Source organism: Betta splendens, chromosome 2 (genome assembly GCF_900634795.4).
Source record: "Betta splendens chromosome 2, fBetSpl5.4, whole genome shotgun sequence".
Lineage (NCBI taxonomy): Eukaryota > Metazoa > Chordata > Actinopteri > Anabantiformes > Osphronemidae > Betta > Betta splendens.
In genome coordinates this window covers 20586236-20611658 of record NC_040882.2, presented here as the reverse complement: position 1 = coordinate 20611658, position 25423 = coordinate 20586236, and the positions used below count along the sequence as shown (strand labels likewise).

The 25423-nt window shown below is 41.6% G+C and overlaps 2 protein-coding genes and 1 long non-coding RNA gene across 10 annotated transcripts; 1 reads left to right on the top strand and 2 right to left on the bottom strand.

Annotated features, from left to right (window-relative positions):
- Window positions 1–669: 669 nt before the first annotated feature.
- Window positions 670–11565, top strand: LOC114867443 (hemicentin-1-like). Of its 8 annotated transcripts, none has more exons than XM_055506985.1 (19): window positions 670–798; window positions 992–1027; window positions 1619–1885; window positions 1967–2239; window positions 3030–3287; window positions 3904–4152; window positions 4239–4511; window positions 5412–5714; window positions 5822–6085; window positions 6218–6460; window positions 6559–6672; window positions 6788–6803; window positions 6901–6968; window positions 7054–7102; window positions 7241–7299; window positions 7379–7447; window positions 7635–7691; window positions 7762–7841; window positions 7941–8165. In XM_055506985.1, the coding sequence occupies exons 1-19, from the start codon at window positions 762–764 to the stop codon at window positions 7983–7985; spliced, it is 2760 nt and encodes a 919-aa protein (XP_055362960.1). In that variant the 5' UTR covers window positions 670–761; the 3' UTR covers window positions 7986–8165. The 8 variants fall into 8 exon arrangements, with proteins under 8 accessions (XP_055362960.1, XP_055362961.1, XP_055362959.1 ...); XM_055506986.1 differs by having other exon boundaries at window positions 6212–6460; window positions 7771–7841; XM_055506984.1 differs by having other exon boundaries at window positions 6212–6460.
- Window positions 11566–12187: 622 nt separating this feature from the next.
- LOC121201665 (zinc finger protein 271-like) lies at window positions 12188–20532 on the bottom strand. The gene is made up of 2 exons (XM_041068973.2): window positions 20446–20532; window positions 12188–17320 (listed from the first exon to the last, which is right to left on the bottom strand). Exons 1-2 carry the CDS (start codon window positions 20494–20496, stop codon window positions 15779–15781), a joined length of 1593 nt encoding a protein of 530 aa, XP_040924907.1. The 5' UTR covers window positions 20497–20532; the 3' UTR covers window positions 12188–15778.
- Window positions 12188–24659, bottom strand: LOC114847758 (uncharacterized). The gene is made up of 3 exons (XR_005897182.2): window positions 24090–24659; window positions 21168–21217; window positions 12188–15461 (listed from the first exon to the last, which is right to left on the bottom strand). It is a non-coding gene; the product is annotated as an uncharacterized LOC114847758 (long non-coding RNA).
- Window positions 24660–25423: the final 764 nt, after the last annotated feature.

Sequence of the window (25423 nt, the reverse complement as noted above, 5' to 3'; positions counted from 1 at the left end):
ACGAGTCCAGAGTGAAACCTGCCTCGTCATAACAGCTGGGACAGGCTCCATGAGCCCCCAGCCCATACGAGGATGAGCTGCTGGGTGAGTAATGTACAGCAGCAGACAGATGATTTGTGATGATGAACTTTCACTGTGATTAAAGGAAGATGTGCAAACAAGTTGAATAACACAAACCACTGCCTCAGATTTGGGCTTTGCTTCAGTGTGTTGGGCAGTAGGACACACTATGAACATGCTGTCCTCACACCCGATGACTCTACATGGTGTCTGTATACAGATGTTACTGTGCCCTCACTAGTTATAGTGGTTACGTACTGTAGCTTGATGACTGCTTGTTGACTGAGGGCAGCTGCCTGTCAGACCTCTCATCAAAACAACAGGTTACAAGGTGCAAACATCAGACATTCACTGACTCACAGACAAACGTGTTGGCACAGACACCTTATTTATTAGGCTAACGTTATAATATAAAGCAAAGATAAAAGCAAATAGATGTTTATGACTGTCGTTGTTGATTTTATTCTTCAGAGATTAAGTACAAGCCTTTGTATCAAAACCAATTCAGAGAAGAGGAAGTGCAAATATGTCAAAACAGCCTGTGGTTGAACCCAATCTGGTAAAAGGGAAGGAAACAAGTTAAATTTAAAAGAAGAAGATGGAAAAAAACTTTTTTAAACGTTAAATATTTGCATCAAATGTAGCTTGTGCTTCTCCAAAGTGAAGTGTTCTCTTCATGAGGACTCAGACTTGATGTGAGGATGGGACACACTTTCCTCTGTGAGCTGCAGTTTCTCTGTGAGTAAATCGCTGCTTGATGAAACTAATGGTAGAAAGTGAACAGAGAATCAGAGCTTTGTTCAGTCTGAACACATCACACTTGTTATGAGCTGCTTGTTTGTAGGAAGAAACGTTGGAGGACGACTGTTCAGTCATCAAACACTCTGATCATGTGCTTCTATCATATTCTCTCGTTTCTATTTGACTTTAGTGCTGATCAGACTTTTCTGGTGTGGACACGCTGAAGGTAAATGTACACTTTATTTACTATTAAATTAACATCAGTCTCCAGCTTCTGTATCAAATGAATCAATGGTCTTGTATGTTCTATTTGTGTGATGTTGTTTCTATGCTACTTTTGGTTGAGCCTTGAACCCAACTGGTCCAGATTTGTTCCTGGAGAGTCTGTGACCTTCACATGTGACATGAAGGAAGGAGAAAACACTGACTGGGAAATTAGATTCATCAAAGATGGACGAGATTATTATCATTATGGTTCAGGTCCAACTCTAAGAATAAATCCTCTACATACAGGACACAGTGGTGAATACCAGTGCTCTGGTCACCACAAGATAAAAAAACATACAAAAAACAGTGAAACTATCTATTTAACTGTATCAGGTGACTTTTAATGACTTTTTCATGTATTTTTGGTTTTCCTTTTCCTTTGTTTATTTAACGTTTGTTTTTGTTTTAGATCTAAATTGTTAGATTTTGGTTTAGGATCTTTTACTGTGCATGATATTCACATAAAATCTTACAAATGATTTGTGATTTTTTGTCAAATAAACAAACAAAGGTTTGGTAACATAGAACACGTTTTGTTCTTTTATAACAGCACAAAACCCCAAAGCCAGACTGACAGCAGGTCCATCAACCATATCAGTAGGAGGCAGCGTGACACTGAGCTGCTCTGTGGACGGTTCTGATGGATGGAAATATGAGTGGTACAGCTGGACATCAAACACTAATGTGACACCAGCAGCTGATGGAGACAACAGAGAAATCAGAGTCACACAAGGAGGCGTCTACACGTGCATAGGAAGAAGAAAAGACACAGCTTTCTACACTCAATACAGTGATTATGTCACCATTGAGATAACTTGTAAGTTTGTTTATTGTGTTTGATAGGTTTTTTTATGAGTTGTTTTTTTTTAATTTAATTTAACATTTATGTTTGTATCAGATTCAAATTCTGTGTCTGTGAGTCTACAACTGGACTGGACTCAGGTGATCAGAGGTCAGATCACTGTTAGATGTGAGATCCAGGGAGGTGGAGACACTCAGTGGGTTTATTACTGGGAAACAACCAGTGGACAAACAATCACACAGAGAACAGACACTAATTACTGGACAGTGTCTGAGTTCAGCAGTGGAGGCTACAGGTGCAGAGGAACAAACAGACAGGACCCATATCATTCAACACGGTGGAGTGAAGCTGCTGCACTGAAAGTATCGGGTGAGTTAAGATTTAATATTTGAAGCCATATATTGTACATTTATATATTTTAATATTATTTATACTTATATTTACTTTTCAAATTAATTATAAACATTTGATAATTGTGTTCAAATTCTACATGAATTCACATTACAGAATCATTTTTAACAAAACCATACCATACAATATGACTATATTTACCCCACAGTGGGGAATTTCTTTTGTGTAGCAGCAACAGACAAAAACAGGATAAGAGAACAACAACAACAATATTAACTGTCTAAAAAAGAGTATTTATTAAAGTAAATTGAAGTGAAGAATGAAGAATATTGTGTGTAGATGTTGTGCTGTATTGCACATATTCTAAAAATGTTAGAAACAGTACAGTAGGTACAGTAGGTACAACCACCTCCTCCATGGACTCCAGTGTGCAGCCCAGGACAGAGACAGCTTTTTTAACCATTTTTTCAGTCTCTTCCTGTCTCTGCCTGTACTGCCCCCCCCCAGCAAACACCTCCGTACAGGACTACTGAGGCCACCACAGTGTCATAGACAGCCCTTAGCAGCTGTCTGCACACACCAAAGGACCTCAGCCTCTTCAGCAGGTGGAGGCCACTCTGGCTGTTCTTATACAGCGTCTGGGTTTTTTAACTAGTCCAGTTTATTGTTTAGGTGAACACCTGAGAAACATGTGGTTGTTCTCACGCCTACAAAGTCAGAAATGACCCCTCCCCCCATACTGATGCTGCTACATGTAATGTTTAATAATGTTAATGATATGGTGTCTTGTGTTGCTGCTGGGTTCCAGGTGCTGTGTTGACCTTTGACCCCAGCAGGTCCAGGTATTTTACTGGAGAGTCTGTGACCTTCACATGTGACATGAAGGACAGGAAACGCACTGAGTGGGAAACCAGACTCATCAAAGATGGAGGAGAAATAGCTTCATATAGTGGATACAGAACAAAAGCTCTGTCTACAAGAGACAGTGGTAGATACCAGTGTTTTAGAGTCCACAGGAAAACAAATCACATAAAAACCAGTGCAACCATCTATTTAACTGTATCAGGTGAGTGATCATTGATTTATCATTAACATGTTTGTTTCATGGCTTGATGGGAGCTTTAAAACTGTCTTTTGGTCTCAGTGTATAAATATTTACATCCTAAACACATTTGAACAAATAGTAGCAATAGAAATACACGTGATTCATGTTAGAAAGCACAGGGACAGTAATCAACTATTTTCATCCAGTAAAGCAAAGGTTACAGGAGTTATGATGCAGGACAGAGGAACAACACATTTAGTAGAATTCAACAACACTAAAAGTGATTGAGGCTGATGCACATCAGTGTGTTGAGGAAAACTCTATTTATTATTTATTAATTTGCTTTCACGAAAACTAATTTACAAAATGTCTCCTGACTGGTGCACGGCTGCAGACATAGAAACAACAACAAAACATTTTACTAACCTTATGTAACATTTGTTACAGTTCAGCTTGATTTAGATGTTTTTCAGTATGTTCATTTTGTGATCAGATCAGTGATAACTATTAGGGTTTGTTTGGGTTGGATACTTGGTTTTGTTTAAAGGCATTTATGTTTGTCAGTGTTTTATTTATATGTAAATCTTCATTTAGTGTTAAATCATTTGTATGTTTTGTTTACAAAACTGACCATCAGATAAACCCAAACCCAGACTGACAGCAGGTCCGTCAACCATATCAGTAGGAGGCAGCGTGACACTGAGCTGCTCTGTGGACGGTTCTGATGGATGGAAATACGACTGGTTCAGATCAGAAGCTCTGATCAGAACAAACACTGAATCTAGAATCAGAATCACAGATGGAGGCAACTATTACTGCAGAGGAGGAAGAGGAAACCCAGTTTACTACACACAGAACAGTGTCTCAGTCACTGTTGAGGAAAGAGGTGAGAATCTTTGTAATAAATAACATTAATCCATCATTTGAAACTATTCATGGTTTATGTTTGTGTTTTTTCTACAATGTGTGAAGTTTCCAACAAGGCTGCTGTAAAAAGGCAGCATGACTGGCCTGAGATATTCAAAGGAGAGGAGATCACTCTGACATGTGAGATCCAGGCTGGAGGAGACACTGAGTGGGAATATGAATGGACCCAAGGCAACGTAAGAAGAACTGCAGATGGGAGGAAACTCTGGGTTTTCACTGCTTCTGGTTCCAGTAGTGGAGACTACAAGTGTAGGGGTCGACAGAAAACCAGTTATTCCTCAACAGCATGGAGTGATCCTCTACGTTTGACAGTAACAGGTGAGTTTTATTCATTCATTCATTGTTACATTTGTAAATATTCATTAATACACAGGACATGAACTTTAACAATCATTGAACATCTCAGAGCTGGTCAGCAATTACACAACCATTTACTAAATATGTCACACTGTAGATCACAGTAGTCATTACATGGAGACTCATAATGACCCTTTAATGTATTTGTTCTAAACTGAACAGCATCAAAACCAAAGGCTGAACTGAGAAGTGATGAGACAGACATCCCAGTAGGGGGCAGTGTGACGCTGGGCTGCTCTGTGACGTCATCATCTGGTTGGAAATATTACTGGTACAGAGACAAATCCTCTGAGGTCCTGATCACACAAGATGGTGAAACCAGTGTCTCTCAGGAAGGACTGTACTGGTGCAGAGGAGGAAGAGGAAACCCAGTTTACTACACACAGTACAGTGACTCAGTGAGGATCAACAAAAATGGTGAGTGTGCACACAAACTGAAACACAATGTAGATTAGAAAAAACTCAAATAATGATTAAACCATTGACCTTTAAAATCACAAACAGTCCCAAACAAGGTGGTCGTGACTCTTCATCCCAACTGGACTCAGTTGTTCAGTGGAGAGACGATCACTGTCAGATGTGAGATGAGACAGAGGAGACACTGAGTGGGAATATGAATGGAAAACACCAGAACAACAAACACACAACAGAATGAAGTCAACATCAGCTCAGCTTCTTCATCCCACAGTGGAAACTACAGCTGTAGAGGCAGAATGAGAAACGCTCAACATGACACAACAGAGTGGAGTCAATCCATCAGACTGACAGTCAGTGACAGTACGTTTTACTGTGATATACAAATATTAACACCTAATTAAATGTACATCATTTGTTTAAGGTGATTTGTTGTCTCTCCATCAGATAAAGCCCAGTGTGTCCTCACAGCGTCTCCATCTTGGCTGAGTCCTGGAGCCTCAGTAGCTCTGAGCTGTGAGGTTGAGCCTCCATCTGCAGGATGGAGGTTCTACTGGTACCAGACTGTTCCTGATGGCTCACACAGCTCCTACAGATATGAGCTGCTACCTGGTAGTGAGCATGGGACTGAACAGGGCTCCTACATGCTTGATGGACACACACACACAGCAGGATATGTGTGTAGAGCTGCAAGAGGAGAACCAGTGTATTACACTGACTACAGCAAAGCAGCATTCGTCTGGTCTGGAGGTCAGTTTGTTTGGACTCTTGCTTCTTTCTACCAACGTTTGCTGAAGGAACCGTGTGGATTTGTTCTTAAAGTTCCACTGTTGATTGTTGTTAAATGTTTTGTTCAGATGTTGATCCGTCAGCGTCTCTCACAGTGAGTCCTGACACAGTTCAACACTTCACCCGTGACTCTGTGTCACTGAGCTGTGAGGGAAACTCTACTGAGTGGAGAGTCAGGAGGTTTCCTGAAGGAGGCTTCCTGTCATCCTGCTCCTACTGGACAACATCTGGATCCAGATGTGACATCATCACATCACAGTCTGGTTCTGCAGTGTTCTGGTGTGAGTCTGGATCAGGACACTTCAGTAACTCAGTCAACATCACTGTTCATGGTGAGTGTGATTATTTTCATTCATTTAAAGCATTTGTAACATCTTCTGTATTATGTGGTTTAATATTATATCTGATAATAGTTTTCTTCTTCTGCTCCACTGAATCTTCCTGTGACTGTCGTCCAGATGCAGGTCCAGGTTTGATCCTGATGAGTCCTGTCCGTCCTGTGACTGAGGGACTCTCTGTGAGTCTGAGCTGTAAGTTGAAGACAGGACAAAAAGCTTCCAGTGTGTTTTTCTATCACAATGAGCAACTGATCCAAAACGACAGCAGAGTAGAGCTGAACATCTCTGCAGTGTCAAAGTCACATGAAGGTTTCTACAAGTGTTGGTACCAAGGAACAGAGTCTCCACAGAGCTGGATGGCAGTGAACGGTGAGCTTTAGGTTTCTTTTAGCTCAGTTTATCTACATACAGTATGTAGATGTCACTGCACATAAATGCACGTGTCTTCTTCTTCTTCTTAATTGAAGTGGTGTCCAGGTCTGACAGCTTCTCACTCCCTGAGTCGTTGATCGTTGGGTTGGTTTGTGGAGTGTTTCTGGTGATTGTCCTGCTTCTGTGGTCTGGATACCAAACGTTCAAAGGTGTAATCTCTTTCTTTTTATATTTGATTCGGGTCAAACCAGGCTCTAAACTGATTCTGACCCATTACAACAGATCTTCATCCAAACCATGTAACAGTAAATGTGTCGTTTACAGGCTGGTGGATCATCAGGTTGGTGCAACGCTGAGCATCATGAACTTAACAGAGGTAGGTTAGATGTAGCTAATCAGATCTAATGTATTTACTGCACCTGTTTGGTTTTTTTAAGGTCTAAGAGAACCAATCAGAGCTCTGCTGCAGATCACATGACCAAGAAAGAAGCGCTGCACACCAATGGTCAGCTTTACTCTCTGTTATGATTAAATCGAAATGATCTAAATATTTAAACTAAATCTTTGTTGGTGTTGTACTTTTACTGTAGGTGATTTGTGTCTGTATGAATCAGTCAAAGGCTCAGAAGATGCTGAAAAGGTAAATCACATACAGTAAAGGAACTGAATTAAAATCATTCATCTAACAGGATCATATTCTCACTCAAAGCCAATGTAATTCTTTTACTGAAAATATTTCCACTGCGGGACTATTAAAGGTTTTCTTATTTGTATTTCAGATGAATCCAACAACGTCACATATGCTGCAATTGAGTTTAAAAACATTGCAAACAGTGGTAGGTATTAGTTTTGATGAGATATCATCCACTAATGAGACACAGTCATAGTTTTAATTAGTTTTATTGTTTGTAACAGAGAGGATTCACAGAGCAGCAGAGAGGTGTGTTTACTCTGAGGTGAAGGTGAAGCTTGGACCAGCAGCAGGTACAGTTCTCTGCCACAGCCACGTGTTGACTGGTTAATGTCACCTGTGTACAGATTTAAAAACAAGGAGAGAAGATGCTGTACTGTGTGAGGACAGTGAATGTGACTGAGAAGCTTGTTTCATTTCATGTAGTTTTTTTAATCCATCCTCGTACGTGGAACCTGAAATGTGGCCTTTTTTGCTTAGGTGATGATGTGGTTTATGCCCAGGTGAGCTCCCACAGTAAACACAAGGTAGACAAAGGTAAGTTATAATGTATGTATATACTATTTTTATCAAGTATAAAAGTGATGATGATTCACTTGTTCTACAGTTCATTTAGACCTGTGTTTTCTAGAAAACACACGTCCCAACAAAACCGTTTATTCTGAAATCAAGAAGAAAAAGCCGACGGTAAAGAAGCAGCAATTAAACCATGATTCTCATGGGCTCACATTTAAATTATTTCTTTTATATGAACCTAATTACATTATTCTTTTCCTAGATCAACAGACCCATGGAGATGATGCCAATATGACACAAACAGCCTTGTTCTGATCACGTTTGCAGCTTTTTTGTTCTGTAGCCGCTATGTTTTATACAGTATGTTTGATCACAGAAGCTTCACATTTTCACACATTATGCTCTTCTGTGCTTTGCTGTTTGGTGCCACTTGACCTCTGACCCCCTCCTGCTGCTACTTTACATTAAAGACACACTTTTGTTGTTTCTGTTTGATGCTGATGATTATATTTCCAGTGCTTTACATGTTAGTGACAGCAGCTGTCTGACAGTAAGGTTTGTTATTATTGTTTCTGTTCAGTCTGGAGCTAAAGTGTGTTGTTCCTGTTGGCCAGCAGGAGGCAGTGTGGTGTCTGGTGATCTGGCTTCTCTGGTGCTTCCTCTAAGCTACAAGTGATGGAGCAGATTCTCTGGTTCCCTATTGTTCATACAGGAAGCACTGCTACAAGTGGCTGCAGTCTAGTAGACAGGAATTCAAATGTAGACTTTAGTTCTATATAACTTGCTCTGAAGTAAAGACTTCTGTTGGACCCAAGATCAGCTCAGAAGAATCAGCTGTTCTGGACCAAATCTATAGTGTAAACCCCCGTCTAAACTATTTTTGAACGGCTCCTGGTTTGACTGAGTCCTGAGCAGAAGATGACGTGTAGTTCCCAAATTATTACCTGCATGTTGCTCATATGAAGACTGTGGATCAGCTGGGTTCATATGACGTTCTGGATGTCTCAGGTTTTAAATCATGAGTTGCCTTCACTCCTGTCTGTTCCTACTTTGGCTTCTTCTCTGGTTCCAGATGGAATAAATTCTGCAGCATGAACATTAAATCTTTGTTTAGTTTGTGTCCTTCCATCCAGCTCATTCCATCTGTTCCATCATTCTATCAGCAGTCTCAGTGTTCAGCTATAGCCCATCTTTTCTTTTACTCAATCGTTGTCCTCTTCTTCCAGTGTATGTTTCTCCTCCATGTTCTGTCTCGTGGCTAAAGCTGCCCACTCTTCAGCTTTTAAGAAAAAGAAGAAGAAGCTGAAGATTTTTGTGAATGAGATGTTTTATGGCCTTCAACATTTGACACACTGCCGCTTGATTTAATGTCATTCTCAGTTTAATTCATAACAAATGACTGTCCATTTCTTTCAGCAGAGCTCAGTGGCTTCACATTTTGTCCTGTTAAACTTGCTGTTATGTTTGTTCATTGTCTGTACGATCTATATATATATATACCATATAGAACATCTTTATATATACAGTGAGTATATTATTATTAAAATGTGTTTTGGTTTTGCTTAGGTTATTTTTCCATGATGTTCTGGTTGAAGACAATTGAATTTTAATAGCTACTACATAAATGTGTGTGTGTGTGTGTGTGTGTGTGTGTTCAATATGCTTTATATATTTTAGGTGTTTTCACTTTATTGTTTCAAGTTATGTGCTTGTGGCTCAATAGTTCCTTACTGTACGTGGACTTAGGTCTGCTTTTGTTGGAGTGGTCGCGGGATCGAATCCCGTTAAAATTTGTTTATTTCACAAAGTGCTTGTGAATGTTTTTATTTATAATTGATGAATATTAAACTCAGTCAAGGCTCCGGAGACAAAACGCAGAGGTTTAACATTTGATCCTTTATTGAAAGCAGAGCGTAGCAATTCAGGAGCAGATTCACTCAGTCCTCACTTTCCTTTAGCCACTTACGTAACTATAACACGAGCAACGCACAAACTGCGTTTACTTAAATCGATTCACTTAAATCGTGTACAGGCGACAAAACATTAACAAAACATTGACACAACATCGGCGTGGACAGCTAACACGCCTCCTTCCTGCTACAAACAGCTGCCGTAACTAAGAGCAACCGCGGCGGCATTCAGAAGTCGGTCGCCAGTTAACGTGGTCACGACTTAATACGAAACACCGGATCCTCCGTTCGTTGTTGTCCGTCGTGTCGAGCTCGATTACTTGGACGTACCATTACCTTACTTTGCTAACGTTCGGTTTCATCCCATCATTTGTCGCCACAGCGAATGATTTGCATGGTAGATTTTTACATCATACACACCTACACCTTCCTGACGCAACGCCGCTCTGAGGGGATTGAACCCACCTGGCGACAGGAGCGCACTGACCACTGCACCACGGACACGGACACGGAAAAACGTCCTGTTTTTCCAGCCACTAACAGCAGATGAAGAAAAGAATCGGGTTTTGGCTAAATAAAGAATCTGTGGCCTTTTTTTAAAACAACTGTCTGCTTTGATCCAAAATAAAAGGCTGAAAAGAAAGATAAGAAAGAAAATAGAAGCAGTTAAACGTAAATATAATACAAACGCAAACAAATACCTTGTTGGCCGCTTGCTTCATTTTTTCTTTCTACTTATTGTTATTTATACAATACACTCCACGTGCCCATAGTACAGCACTTACAGTGAGGTTTGTCATAGCGCAATCTATGTGATGTACAGTAGGATTAGACCATTTTCAGCTATAAACATAATACTGCCGCTTTTTCCTGTTTTCTCTAGGCACAGACCATCTCCAGCGAAAATGAAACCAACTACAGGAGTGAGGTGAATCAGTCAAAGGCTCAGAAGATGCTGAAAAAGGTAAATCACATACAGTAAAGGAACTGAATTGAAATCATTCATCTAACAGGATCATATTCTCACTCAAAGCCACTGTAATTCTTTTACTGAAAATATTTGTATTTCAGATGAATCCAACAACGTCACATATGCTGAAATTGAGTTTAAAAACATTGCAAACACTGGTAGGTATTAGTTTTGATGAGATATCATCCACTAATGAGACACAGTCATAGTTTTAATTACTTTTATTGTTTGTAACAGAGAGGATTCACAGAGCAGCAGAGAGGTGTGTTTACTCTGAGGTGAAGGTGAAGCTTGGACCAGCAGCAGGTACAGTTCTCTGCCACAGCCACGTGTTGACTGGTTAATGTCACCTGTGTATAGATTTAAAAACAAGGAGAGAAGATGCTGTACTGTGTGAGGACAGTGAATGTGACTGAGAAGCTTGTTTCATTTCATGTAGTTTTTTTAATCCATTCTCGTACGTGGAACCTGAAATGTGGCCTTTTTTGCTTAGGTGATGATGTGGTTTATGCCCAGGTGAGCTCCCACAGTAAACACAAGGTAGACAGGTAAGTTATAATATATGTATATACTATTTTTATCAAGTATGAAAAGTGATGATGATTCATTTGTTCTACAGTTCATTTAGACCTGTGTTTTCTAGAAAACACACAGCCCAACGAAACCGTTTATTCTGAAATCAAGAAGAAAAAGCCGACGGTAAAGAAGCAGCAATTAAACCATGATTCTCATGGGCTCACATTTAAATGATTTCTTTTATATGAGCCTAATTGACTTTATTCTTTTCCTAGATCAACAGACCCATGGAGATGATGCCAATATGACACAAACAGCCTTGTTCTGATCACGTTTGCAGCTTTTTTGTTCTGTAGCCGCTATGTTTTATACAGTATGTTTGATCACAGAAGCTTCACATTTTCACAAATTATGCTCTTCTGTGCTTTGCTGTTTGGTGCCACTTGACCTCTGACCCCCTCCTGCTGCTACTTTACATTAAAGACACACTTTTGTTGTTTCTGTTTGATGCTGATGATTATATTTCCAGTGCTTTACATGTTAGTGACAGCAGCTGTCTGACAGTAAGGTTTGTTATTATTGTTTCTGTTCAGTCTGGAGCTAAAGTGTGTTGTTCCTGTTGGCCAGCAGGAGGCAGTGTGGTGTCTGGTGATCTGGCTTCTCTGGTGCTTCCTCTAAGCTACATGGAGCAGATTCTCTGGTTCCCTATTGTTCATACAGGAAGCACTACTAGAAGTGGCTGCAGTCTAGTAGACAGGAATTCAAACGTAGGCACAGACCATCTCCAGCGAAAATGAAACCAACTACAGGAGTGAGGTGAAACTTCTGGCCTCGCAGTGTAGTGGCAACAGCGTCTCATTGAATGTGCAGAAGACAAAGAATCTTTCCCCCAGTCATTGAACACACACACACACACTGTACACACACACACACACACTACAAAGTCTGTCCTATCATCAATTCTGCATTTGCAGTCATTTCTATTAGCCACTCTAGTAAATCTCAAGATTCATCAATGGTGACTGATATTTGATCAAGGAAATGCGAGTTAGTATATTAAAATAATCTTCAGATTATTGTGTACTGTTGCGGAAATTTTTCAACAAACAATCTGATGAGAGTTGTCTTTCATGTAATTTATTGTGATAAAAGAAAACAATAGTGGGGATAGTAAATTAAAACATTGATGTGCACCATAAATAACCCCCAAAAAACAACAAGGCTAAACTAAACCAGTGCTGGACATGCAACAGAACATACAAGAAAAAGCTGTAACGTAAGATCCCACAATCCTCAGGTTGTTTCAGCGTTTTGTCCCTTTACCTGACAGGACACATTGTCCCTCTGGTCCAATCAAATTGCATAGACATCTCTGTCACTGAGAGGAGGCTCAGATAGGAGCCAGCTTCAGAGAGTGCCAGGCAGAAACAACCATAGAGCAAGAGAAATGTCAAATACAGAAAACTGGTGTATGATTTCCATACATAAGGAAGCTGCAAGCTGAACATAACAAACCATATACAGTACTTTCTTATAATATCATACAATAAGAAACTATTTTTTCCATCACAGCAGTGAAAACAAATTTCAAACAGTTTGCCACAGCACAATAAGAAACAGAGCAAGAAAAGTGCACCTGAGCTGACACCTTTACTGTTGTAGCTGATTCAAAATAATAGTTTGATATTAATGCAGAAACATTAACATTCCTCGAAATTGGGGCTTTTAGTTTGTTTTAAAGCTGATACAACCCTTGTATTAATCTATTCAATGCCAGATTTCAATTAACAACAATAACAACTTTCTTGCGATAAAACTAAATCAGTCCCTAATGTCGTGAATTCTTGTCACGGTTCAGTGACCTCTGCTTACAGTAAATCTGAAGAACAATGCACACAAAACCAGATTCCTTTTACATTTTATTGATCTAACACTACTGGATATATGGAGGAAATAAAATAAAAATATTCAAATAAACAAACAAAAAATGAGTATGAAATGATTATCAATGCATGAACAGAGAGAGTGTTGGTAAATGAGGATGTGTGTGTGATGGAAGCTTCATGTAACAGATAATGTTAACGGCAATTAATAAACATATGTGAACAAAACCACAGTAAACATAGCAATGTGCAACGAATGAATAAAAGGATAAATGATGGTCAATACTGAAGTGTGTGGTGGCTTTGATCAAGAGAATAGAGTAATTGTTTCTAACTTATAAAACTAATGAATTTGGAATATTCAATTTTTAGCGCTTTAAGAAACACCAGACTTCTCAGAGGATCAGAGATGTTCATCTTGCCTTAGTTTGGAGCTGTAGCCGCTGTGCAGCGTCTCCCGTTACCGGTTGGTTGAGCAGGCGTGCCCTCTCTGGTCCAGGTGCCACGGCCTTTGGGCCAGGAATCGTCGCCCGCGGTGATGATGACGGCTCGGGGTGAGCGAAGTAACAGTCAGTCAGGCTGGACTTTCAAGGTGTTTCAAAGCGTCAGCGCTCAAACTAGCCCAAAAAGGAAACGGGCTGGAATCTAATTTAATTAGTTCAATCAAAAATAGCAAGTCAATTAAGAAGAGAGTTTCACAAAGTTTCTTGAGATGACCTTCTAAAGTAATGAAATTCGCTGCTTGTTCGTATTTTTTAAGTTCAAGGTAAGTTTACAAAATTTAAGAACAAAGGAAATTAAAGAAAGGAATTAGACGCAAAAAGAAAAGGTGAAGAAGTTTGAAGATAGAGCGAAATCCGATTCCACTAGGGTGTCACTGGTTTAAATTCCCCAGGGGCAGTGGTCACTGCAGGGCGGAAAAAATGAGTTCAACCAGTGGTGAGAGTTCCACCTCTTCAGATCAGGAATCAAACTACTTGTTTGGTTTGATCCTAAATTTGGGATAACTAAGCTTTCCTCTTTTCATCAAGCTCAAAGTTCCATCAAACCATAACACAGTACACATGGAACGATCACTTTGCCACTCAAATAAGCAGAGAAGTCAGAATGGTTAAACAACAAAGATAAATGCATAGATTATTAAGTCTTTATACATTGTCCTTTAAACGCTGTGACAAATGACAAGTTATTACATGATGAATGGTCTTTTCCCTATGTAACACTAACACTAAAACATACATAAATAATAATCAGAAGCAAAATCACAAATTATGAATGGCTTAATCTGAATATTACTAATTAAACTGGTGTAACACTTAAAATGATTTAAAAAGTCAGCACAATAAAAATGAGGTTACATAATTTACCTGGGGTACCTAGAACATATCTACTGTATGGTACCCAGATTAAAAGAAGAAGGTGAGTATCTTTAATTCTCTTTATAAGTCCACACAAAGCAAAGCCTGGTGAGAAGTTATTTGAGGTTCCTTTGTTGTTGAGTATTTTACTGGCAAATCTGTAGATCAAGAATGAAGCATCACACAGGAACCAATCTCATATTAAATAAAAGCATTTTATATACAGAATACAATGGTATCAGTCTCATGACAGTTGAAAGTTCTGGTGCATCTGACCCATAATCTGTGTCTAAATGGAGAGTTTTCTCTTTTTATTAATTCACATTCCAGGTTTACGACCCAGATCTACTGACTAGTGGGAGAGTCCATGCGTCTGGGTAAAAAACAACAGACAAGTCTAGGTCTGGTTAGTGTTAAGGCAGAAGAGGACCCTGGTGAGATTTAGGTGGTGTTACCTGAAAGTATCCATGGTCTTGTGATGTGCACTTAACCATATGTGTGTTGTTTATGTTAAATTCACAGTTCTGTTGTGAGAGGAAACAGTGTCCTGTAGAAAAGACAAGAGTTCCGTGAATTCTTATTTTCTGTTGAATCGCAGCTTTGTCTCTATGGAAGGGAGTGATGCTTACATGTTAAGTTACCTAGGTCCACACGTGAATTGCTACACTGTACTTCTGTGAACTACAGAAAGTAATGACTTTTGTTCATTAAGTCAATTTCAGGTCAATTTTAAGTACTGTTAAAAGATGACAACTGTGTCTATGAGTGAAACAAAGAGTTGGTCACCTTCACAGCGTGTTGTTGTTGTGTTGCCATGTCTTGCAGTGTTGTTTTCTAAACACTACATCCATGTTATTGAGACAGTTTATTTCATTAATTTGATTATCACATAAATAAAACAAATTCATTCTCCAGTGTGAATCCTCTGACGTCACAAAAAGCCACAGATTCTTTATTTAGCCAAAACCCGATTCTTTTCTTCATCTGCTGTTACTGGCTGGAAAAACCAGACGTTTTTCCGTGTCCGTGGTGCAGTGGTCAGTGCGCTCCTGTCACCAGGTGGGTTCAATCCCCTCAGAGCGGCGTTGCGTCAGGAAGGTGTAGGTGTGTATGATGTAAAAATCTACCATGCAAATCATTCGCTGTGGCGACCCCTGATGGGATGAAACCGAACGTTAGCAAAGTAAGGTAATGGTACGTCCAAGTAATCGAGCTCGACACGACGGACAACAACGAACGGAGGATCCGGTGTTTCGTATTAAGTCGTGACCACGTTAACTGGCGACCGACTTCTGAATGCCGCCGCGGTTGCTCTTAGTTACGGCAGCTGTTTGTAGCAGGAAGGAGGCGTGTTAGCTGTCCACGCCGATGTTGTGTCAATGTTTGTTAATGTTTTGTCGCCTGTACACGATTTAAGGGAATCGATTTAAGCATCAGCTTGTAAGAAGAGGAGAACATTTTTCCACACTCATCACACCAGTGTGGTGAGGTTGTGAACACATTGGTGTGTCAGTAAGCTACGGAGCTCAGAGAAAGCTTTCCCACACTGGCCACATGAATGAGATTTATCCCCAGAGTGAACATGTTGGTGTCTCAGTAAACTACAGCGGTGACCAAAAGCTTTTCCACACTGATCACATGAATGAGGTTTCTCTCCAGTGTGAACACGTTGGTGTCTCAGTAAACTACAGCGGCGACCAAAAACTTTTCCACACTGATCACATGAATGAGGTTTCTCTCCAGTGTGAACACGTTTGTGTTTTAGAAGGCTACTGAGGTCAGAGAGAGCTTTTCCACACTGGTCACATGAATGAGGTTTCTCTCCAGTGTGAACACGTTGGTGTGTCACTAAGTTAATGAGCTGAGAAAATGCTTTTCCACACTGGTCACAGGAATGAGGTTTCTCTCCAGTGTGAACACGTTGGTGTCTCAGTAAACTACAGCGGCGACCAAAAACTTTTCCACACTGATCACATGAATGAGGTTTCTCTCCAGTGTGAACACGTTGGTGTCTCAGAATGCTACTCAGGTGAGAGAATGTTTTGCCACACTGGTCACATGAATGAGGCTTCTCTCCAGTGTGAACACGTTGGTGTGTCAGTAAGCTACTGAGCTCAGAGAAAGCTTTTCCACACTGGCCACATGAATGAGGCTTCTCTCCAGTGTGAAGACGTTGGTGTGTCAGTAAGCTACTGAGCTCAGAGAAAGCTTTTCCACACTGGCCACATGAATAAGATTTCTTTCCAGTGTGAAGACGTTGGTGTCTCAGAAAGCTACTGCGGTCGGAGAGTGTTTTTCCACACTGGTCACATGAATGAGGCTTCTCTCCAGTGTGAACACGTTGGTGTGTCACTAAGTGAATGAGCTGAGAAAATGCTTTTCCACACTGGTCACATGAATGAGGCTTCTCTCCAGTGTGAACACGTTGGTGTGTCACTAAGTGAATGAGCTGAGAAAATGCTTTTCCACACTGGTCACATGAATGAGGTTTCTCTCCAGTGTGAACACGCCGGTGTGTCAGTAAGCTACTATGTTGAGAGAATGTTTTGCCACACTGTTCACACCAATGAGATTTTTCTCCAGTGTGAACACGTTGGTGTGTCACTAAGTGAATGAGCTGAGAAAATGCTTTTCCACACTGGTCACAGGAATGAGGTTTCTCTCCAGTGTGAACACGTTGGTGTCTCCAAAAGCTTGTGAGGTCAGAGAAAACTTTCCCACACTGGTCACATGAATGAGATTTCTCCCCAGTGTGAACACGTTGGTGTCTCAGTAAACTACAGCGGCGACCAAAAACTTTTCCACAGTGATCACATGAATAAGGTTTCTCTCCAGTGTGAACACGTTGGTGTCTCAGAACGCTACTGCTGCCAGAGAGTGTCTTTTCACACTGTTCACAGTTGAATGGTTTCTTCCTGAAGTGAATCTTGTGATGATTTCTTAGTTCTGATGGTCTGGTGGAAGCTTGGTCACGCTGCTGACAGAGATACAGCATTGAAGCCCTTTTGTGATTCTAAAGAGACAAATATAGAAGAAAATTAAATTTCATCCAGACACTAACAAGTAGTTAGAACACCAGTTAGTTTTAAAGTTTTTTTCCCAGGACCTCGAGCTATGCAAACACAAAAGAATGAAGGCGAGACAGGACAGGCAAAGACACAATGTGGACCTCATCTCAGAGGGGCTGCTCCAGTCACACACACGTTTGTATGTATTAAGCGTATGTGTATATGAAGTAGGGCTGCCGCTAAACAATATTGATCAAGATTTTTTTATTAGATCAAAAATCAGATACAACTTTTATACATATTTTTAAAAAATGCAAAAAAACAAATTCAATTTTTTTTGTTAAAAGTCTAAACTACATGACAAAGTTGTGGTCTTTGCACTGTGTATAACTTTTGAACCTAACCTAAAGATATGACATGATCAATTAAAGTTGATCTGAGAGTCAACCAACTCTACATTGTATCTACATACAAACATTGATGACCAGCTTTAAACAATTTCTGGGAATAATTGGCACAATCTTTACCAGTTACTCTGCTTTTGATTCAGGACAGTTTTGGCAAGTCCCTGAGTTTCCACTTTTTATTAATTTGGGATTTAATAAATGAGAAAACCTGGAATGTAAAAAAAATCTCTTGATCTTGGTGTATAAAAACAAATGAGTAGAGAATTAAATTTAGAAATAAGTAGGATTACAGTAAAAGCAGAACATGCATTTAAAAAGTTGAATACTGTGAGGAAAGACAAAGGAAACCTAATAGTAAATATTAAAATAAAAGCACATGACTGCTAAACTAAATATGAGAAATAGAGAAGTAGTGAAAGATGAGACATAATATTGATGATTTTCAATATATCAGGGGTGGAAAACAAACAAAAAAAAACATTAGATGATTGATTTATTAAAACATCTCAGACAGATACTGTATTTATTCATAGAAGCTGACAATGGAACCACAGAGAAGTATCATGAGTCCAGTCATATGTGTGTGAGATGAGGCCCACGTTGTGTCTTTGCCTGTCCTGTTTCACCTTCATTCTTTTGTGTTTGCATACAGACTCTATTCTCACCCTCCAAGGGTGGTCTCATTCGCTTTCCAAGCTCACTAGTCCTCTGGATTTGGGGTGGGACCCTCCATGCATGGTGAGGAGCTTTCGTGTCTTAACATCTGTGGTCTGTATCTCTTCCTTTGGCCACCTTATTATTCCTGCAGGGTATCTGATCACTGGCAGAGCGTGGCTGTTTATTGCCCGGGATTTGTTCTTGCCATTGAGCTGGCTTCTTAGGACTTGCCTTACTCGTTGGAGGTATTTGGCTGTTGCCGTTTTACTTGTTGCCTGTTCAAGGTTGTCATTCGCCTGTGGTATTCCAAGGTACTTGTAATTGTCCTCAAAGTCTGCTATTGTTCCTTCTGGGAGTGAGACCCCTTCTGTGTGGATTACCTTGCCTCTCTTTGTCACCATCCTCCTACATTCTCGAGCCCGAATGACATCCCGATGTCCGAGCTGTAGATCCTGGTGGTGTGGATCAGTGAGTCGATGTCTCGCTCATTCTTAGCGTACAGCTTGATGTCATCCATGTAGAGGAGGTGACTTATGGTGGCCCCATTCCGGAGTCGGTATCCATAGCCAGTCTTGTTTATTATTTGGCTGAGGGGGTTCAGACCTATGCAGAACAGCAGTGGGGACAGTGCATCTCCTTGGTATATGCCACATTTGATGGATACTTGGGCAAGTGGCTTCCCATTGGCTTCGAGGGTGGTTCTCCACAACCTCATCGAGTTTGCAATGAAGGCCCTTACAGTTCTATTGATGTTGTACAGCTCCAAGCATTCAGTGATCCATGTGTGTGGCATTGAGTCATAGGCTTTCTTGTAGTCGATCCAGGCTGTGCACAGGTTGGTGTGTCGCACTCTGCAGTCTTGGGCGACTGTTCTGTCAACCAGGAGTTGGTGTTTGGCTCCTCTGGTATCCTTACCAATGCCCTTCTGTGCTTCGCTCATGTATTGACCCATGTGCCCACTTATCTTAGCTGCGATGATGCCTGACATGAGCTTCCATGTTGTGGAGAGACAGGTTATTGGCTGGTAGTTGGATGGGACTGTACCCTTTGAGGGATCCTTCATTATCAGGATCGTTCGCCCTTCGGTTAGCCATTCAGGGTGGGTCCCATCCCTTAGCAGCTGGTTCATTTGTGCTGCCAGGCGCTCATGGATTGCAGTGAGCTTCTTTAGCCAGTAGGTGTGGATCATGTCAGGGCCAGGTGCTGTCCAGATTTCATACCTGAGACTCTTTGTTGGATGTCTGCCACTGTGATAGTCACTGGATTCTGTTCAGGGAGGTTGCTGTGGTCTTCCCTCAGATCCACCAGCCACTGTGCTTCACTGTTGTGTGACGCCTCCCTCTCCCATATACCTTTCCAGTACTGTTCAGTTTCCAGCCTTGGTGGGTCTGCTCTGTTGTTATTACCCTGCCATTGAGAGTACACTTTTGCAGGTTGTGTTGCGAACAGCCGGTTTATTCGTCTGGCTTCGTTGTCTCTGGTGTATCTCTTTAGGCGGCTGGCCAAGGCTTGTAGCCTTTGCTTGGCAGTTTCGAGTGCTTCAGGTATGGGCATCTGGCTATACCTCTTGGGCATCTGTCTTTTCATTGCACCTCTCTGGGCCTCTGTCATTTGGCTCACTTTCCTCCGAGCTGCCTTGATTTTTGCCTCCAGCCTTCGTTTCCATGGTGGGTATTGTTTCTCATGGCTCCCATTATTGCTCTTATAGCCAAGCACCTCTAGGATCACTGATGCTGAAGCGTATATCAGCTCATTGGTTTCTGTGATTGTTGTGGTAGGGATCGCTCTCAATGCTGCACTCACATCTTCCATGAGACTTTCTGATGGTACTTCACTTAGCCGTTGTAGTTGGCTTCGGGGTTGCCTGTTCAATCTCGCCATGATCTTATCTTTCAGGTCAGTCGCTGCCTCGCTCAGCGTATCTGTGCTCGTTGGGGCTTGGGGCGATGGTGAAACCTCCCCTCTAACCTGGCATCCTACTAGTTGCTTCGTTGCTGCCTGTCAGCTGAGTGAAAGCGTGCAAAGAAGCTGAACAAAGTGACAGGGAGGGTGGAGTCATGGCTGACCTGTTTATCGCTGCGCTTGTAGTCTGTTATGGTCTTGATGCCTCTCCACATATCTCGTGTGGAGAGACAAAACCTGATCAAATTTACTTAATACTTAGTTTTTTTGCATGGTTAATACTGTTGTTATTCTCATATGCTGTTTTTGACTATTGTCTTTTGCTGCTGAAAAAAAAATAATTTCCTCATTGTCGATAAATGAAGTCTAATTGTATTGTAATCATAGGTCAAGAACTAAAACACATGTCGAGCTCTGGTCCTCGAGGGCCAGTGTCCCTGCAAGTTTTCCAGCTCTCTCTGCTGTTTAGCTTGATCAGGTGTGTCACTTGGCTTTTCCAGCTTGTCATTGATTGAACACACGTGGTCAAGATAATCAGTAGGAGCGTGGGAACAGAGAGCTGGAAAACCAGCAGGGCAGTGGCCCTCGTCGGCATCAGTTTGACACCGCCGGTCTAGAGCAATGTTAAGGAAATTGAATGCAGTTCAGTATTAAGTTGTAGGCCGTGACAATGAAAACTCCACCAGTGTTGCTCTGCGGGTGAAGATAAATGAAAGGCCACTGGAAGTAAGAAGAGAACAGGTAGCCGCAAATCTAAAAGGTGATCTCAGTCACCCTATATATTCTGATACATACTTGCCAGAGAAAAAAAAAAAAGAATTTAACATAGATTATATGAAAACTAGTCAACAGGACAGAAGCTGGAAACAAGGAAGTCTGACAATACCGTTTTCTGTTCTTCCATGGTTGTTTGATGGAGCAGAGGTGGATCTGAACCTTTTAAAGAAGAGAGAAGATTGCACTATTAATAAAACAATATTAATGTAAGTTAAGTAACAGTGATGCAGTGACAAAATACTAAAATTGGTATTTTATTACTTAATTTGTATAAGAATATACACACTCTATTCTCACCCTCCGCGGGTGGTCTCATCCACTTTCCAAGCTCGGGTCCTCTACCAGAGGCCAGGGAGCTTGAGGGTTCTGCGCAGTATCTTTGCTGTTCCTAGGACTGCACTTTTCTGGACTGAGATTTCGGATGTTTTTCCAGGGATCTGTCGTAGCCACTCCTCCAGTTTGGGGGTCACAGCCCCTAGTGCTCCGATCACCACAGGCACCACTGTGGCCTTCACCTTCCAAGCCTTCTCCAGTTCTTCTCTGAGCCCTTGGTATTTCTCTAGTTTCTCATGTTCCTTTTTCCTGATGTTGCCATCGCTTGGTATTGCCACATCCACCACTACGGCTTTCCTCTGCTCTTTGTCCACCACCACAATGTCTGGTTGGTTCGCCATTACCATTCTGTCAGTCTGGATCTGGAAGTCCCACAGGATCTTGGCTCGCTCGTTCTCTACCACCTTGGGAGGTGTTTCCCACTTTGACCTTGGGGTTTCCAGTCCATACTCCGCGCAGATGTTCCTGTATACTATGCCAGCCACTTGGTTATGGCGTTCCATGTATGCTTTCCCTGCCAGCATCTTACACCCTGCAGTTATGTGCTGGACCGTCTCTGGGGCCTCTTTGCACAGTCTACACCTTGGGTCTTGTCTGGTGTGGTAGATCTGGGCCTCTATGGCTCTGGTCCTCAGGGCCTGCTCCTGTGCAGCCAGGATGAGTGCCTCTGTGCTGTCCTTCAGCCCAGCCCTTTCAAGCCATTGGTAGGATTTGTTGAGATCAGCCACTTCAGTTATGTTCCGGTGGTACATCCCGTGTAAGGGCTTGTCCTCCCATGATAGTCCCTCTTCCAGCATCTCATCCTCTGTTCTCCACTGCCTGAGACATTCACTCAGCACGTCATCTGTCGGGGCCTTATCCTTGATGTACTTATGGATCTTGGATGTTTCATCCTGGATAGTGGCTCTCACGCTCACTAGTCCTCGGCCTCCTTCCTTGCGGCTAGCGTACAGTCTCAGGGTGCTGGATTTGGGGTGGAACCCTCCGTGCATGGTGAGGAGCTTTCGTGTCTTAACATCTGTGGTCTGTATCTCTTCCTTTGGCCACCTTATTATTCCTATATATATATAGTATCTGTAATAGGTTCAAATTCAAGTAGATCCTTCATAAAAATAAAATATGGAGTCACATTCCAGATTCTATTAAACATTCTATACAGTAGAATCAGGACAGCTGGTATAATAGTCCAATTTATATGGATGATAAAATAGTCAGGAAACATGAATTAGGAAGCTGTAAATGTGGAGTAGAGGACACTTCAACACCATCTGTACACCATCCTTCCTTAATATAGAAGCCCCATGTTTTTGCGGAAAGCTCCGCGGCGCCGTCCTTACGGAGCAGCTGGAAGCCGGGAAGGTGTAGCGCTGCGTCAGGGATGTTCTCCCTGAGCCAGGTTTAAGTGAAGCACAAGGCGGCGGATCTGTTAAGTCCCTGTTTTCTGTGTTAAGAACTGAACTAATGTTTAAAGCACATAATAAAAGTGCTGCTATCTAAATGTTTTATGTATTTTCGTTTTAGTGTTTTAATGTCAGTGTTACTGAAATATACCTTAAATAAATGTACATCATAGTAAGCATTGACACAAATGCATTTTGAATAAAATTTACTAAGGTGGAGTGAGTAACATCTAGTGATTTGTTTGGATCAATAAGCAAAAAAGCAAAGTGTTTATTTGAGTACTTGAATGAAAAATACTATGTGCCAAGTATAGTATACGAAAACAAATAGCCCTGTGACATTAACTTAGGATTAGAAGAGAGAACAGGAGCAGAACAAGAGCGGAGTGTTGTCTCCTCCTCCCTCCTTCCACATCTGCTGCAAAAGCATTGCCGAGCACTTCTAACCTGCTTTTCTGGCCCTCAAAGTTAGCAAATCGGTGCCTGAAGTCAGCAGCGAGTAGGTTTACTTTGTCTGTAAACTGCGTACTTGGGAACACGCTGGTCGAGAGCATCTCTTTCATCGTGTGGCAGCTGGGAAAGTGGCTGAAGTTTTTCTTTCCGCATTTGTGTCTCCCACAAACCTAACTTGGCTTTAAATGTCTTCACTGTATAGTACATGTTGGAGATGATGCAGGTTGATCACATTCAGACGCACAAAAACGCCATTTCACACTGGAACGTTTCATCGCGGAGCTCTGTTGCATCTTCCCCATTGTTTTCCACAAACAGACAAATCTCCTGACGAAGCTCAAAACATCTCTGCAGCACCTTTCCCTGGTTTCGCCATCGCGCCTCTGTGTGACAGGGCCAGTCACCGTACTCGATATCCAAATCACCCAAAAATGCCTTGAACTGGCGGTGATTTAAACCTTTGATGAAGTTTACTGCTCGTGTTTAAGTGCTCATTACACATTTTTACAGATTTGCCGCAGTGATTTCTTGTGTGTGATGCAGTGATAAGCAGTCAGCGCAACTGTGAAGTTTTCTGTTTGCTGATTTTGTGATTTCTTCTGCAACAATGAAACTAGCATTGACAGCAGCCTAGCTTTGTGACCTGAATGAACAGAGCCTGCCGGGACTAAGAGCTGGTTTTAAGTCTTCCACCTGCCGCAGCCTTTCTTCTGTGTTCATAACCTTTTCTTTAACCTTTATAAACATGGCAGCCCAACTGTGTCATGGTTTCTCAGTGATTCGTGAGGTCATCTCTAGTTCACTGACCACTTCTACAAGTTACTGATTCTCTCCTCAGATCTTACTATGAGATGAGCCGGATCCTCCGCTCGTTGTTGTCCGTTGTTTTCGAGCTCTCGTTCTGTCGCTCCCGTCTCGTCCCGGGGATCAGCTGATCGCGACGTCCTTTGTATTTTACACTTAGCGACGGTTTCCTTTCCCAGTGAAGTTAACTCCGGTTTTGTCTCCGTCTGAGCAGAGAACCAGACCAGATAGATGTTGACTGGAGTCGAACTGCGACTAAAAAAAAAAGAAAAGAAAAGACACGCAGGTTCGGATGAGGGTCTATTTCCGGTCCGCCCCTGGTGTCGGATCCAATAAGACACTGGAGTCCCAGCGTGACGTCTGCGTTCGGCGGGAAAACTGTAGAACGCGTTTAATGGCCCTTTGTTTTCTATTTACAGCAAATTGTGGTCGCTGCAATAAACTATCCGGGAGTTTAACCCCTATGTCTCCCTCGGTCATTACATTTCTGCCGTTGCTGATCGTTTTGGAGAAAATTCTCTTTGGAAAAGATAGGAGTCTGTGAGTTATATGTTCGACATGAATCAAAGACATAGGAGAGTTAAAATTAAAGTGTTTTTTTTTTTTACAAATACATGAGTTAGCTTAAGTTAAGTTGTTAAAACCACACACACAAATTTTTATCATGCAAACAGGGACAATCATATTAAAATCACAGACATGCAGATTAATGTTCAATTCAATTCAATTCAATTTTATTTATATAGCGCCAAATCACAACAAAGTTATTTCAAGGCACTTTACAAAGTAAGGTTTAAAACCTCACACAACTAAACCCAACAAACCCCACATACAGCAAGCATTTAATTTGACAGCAACAGTGGAGAGGAAAAACTCCCTCTCTAACGAGGAAGAAACCTCCAGCAGAACCAGACTGGATGTGGGCGGCCATCTGCCTCGACCGGTTGGGGTGAGAGGATAGAGAGATAGAAAAGCACAGCAACAGCAACAAGCAACAACAAGCAACAACAGAGCACAGGCAGGATGGTAGGACCAGGGACTGGATGCAGGCAGGATGGTTGGATCCGCAGCTGCCCATCACAGACACCAAACTTTGAGTCCAATGATACCTGTGGGTGAGGACAGAGAGGGAGAAAGAGTGGGGGTGGGGGGGAGAGAGGAGAGAAGCACAACTACTGGACAGAAAGAGACAAGGTTAGTTAAACATGGGACAATGATGGGAGGTTATGGGACAGAGGAGGTAGAAGGAAACAGAGGAGCTCAGTGTTATAAATTAAGTCCCCCAGCAGTCTATGTCTATTGCAGCTTAACTAAGAGATGGTTCCTGTGACTAACAATAATTGCCAGTGACCTGAACCATCTCTAACTATAAGCT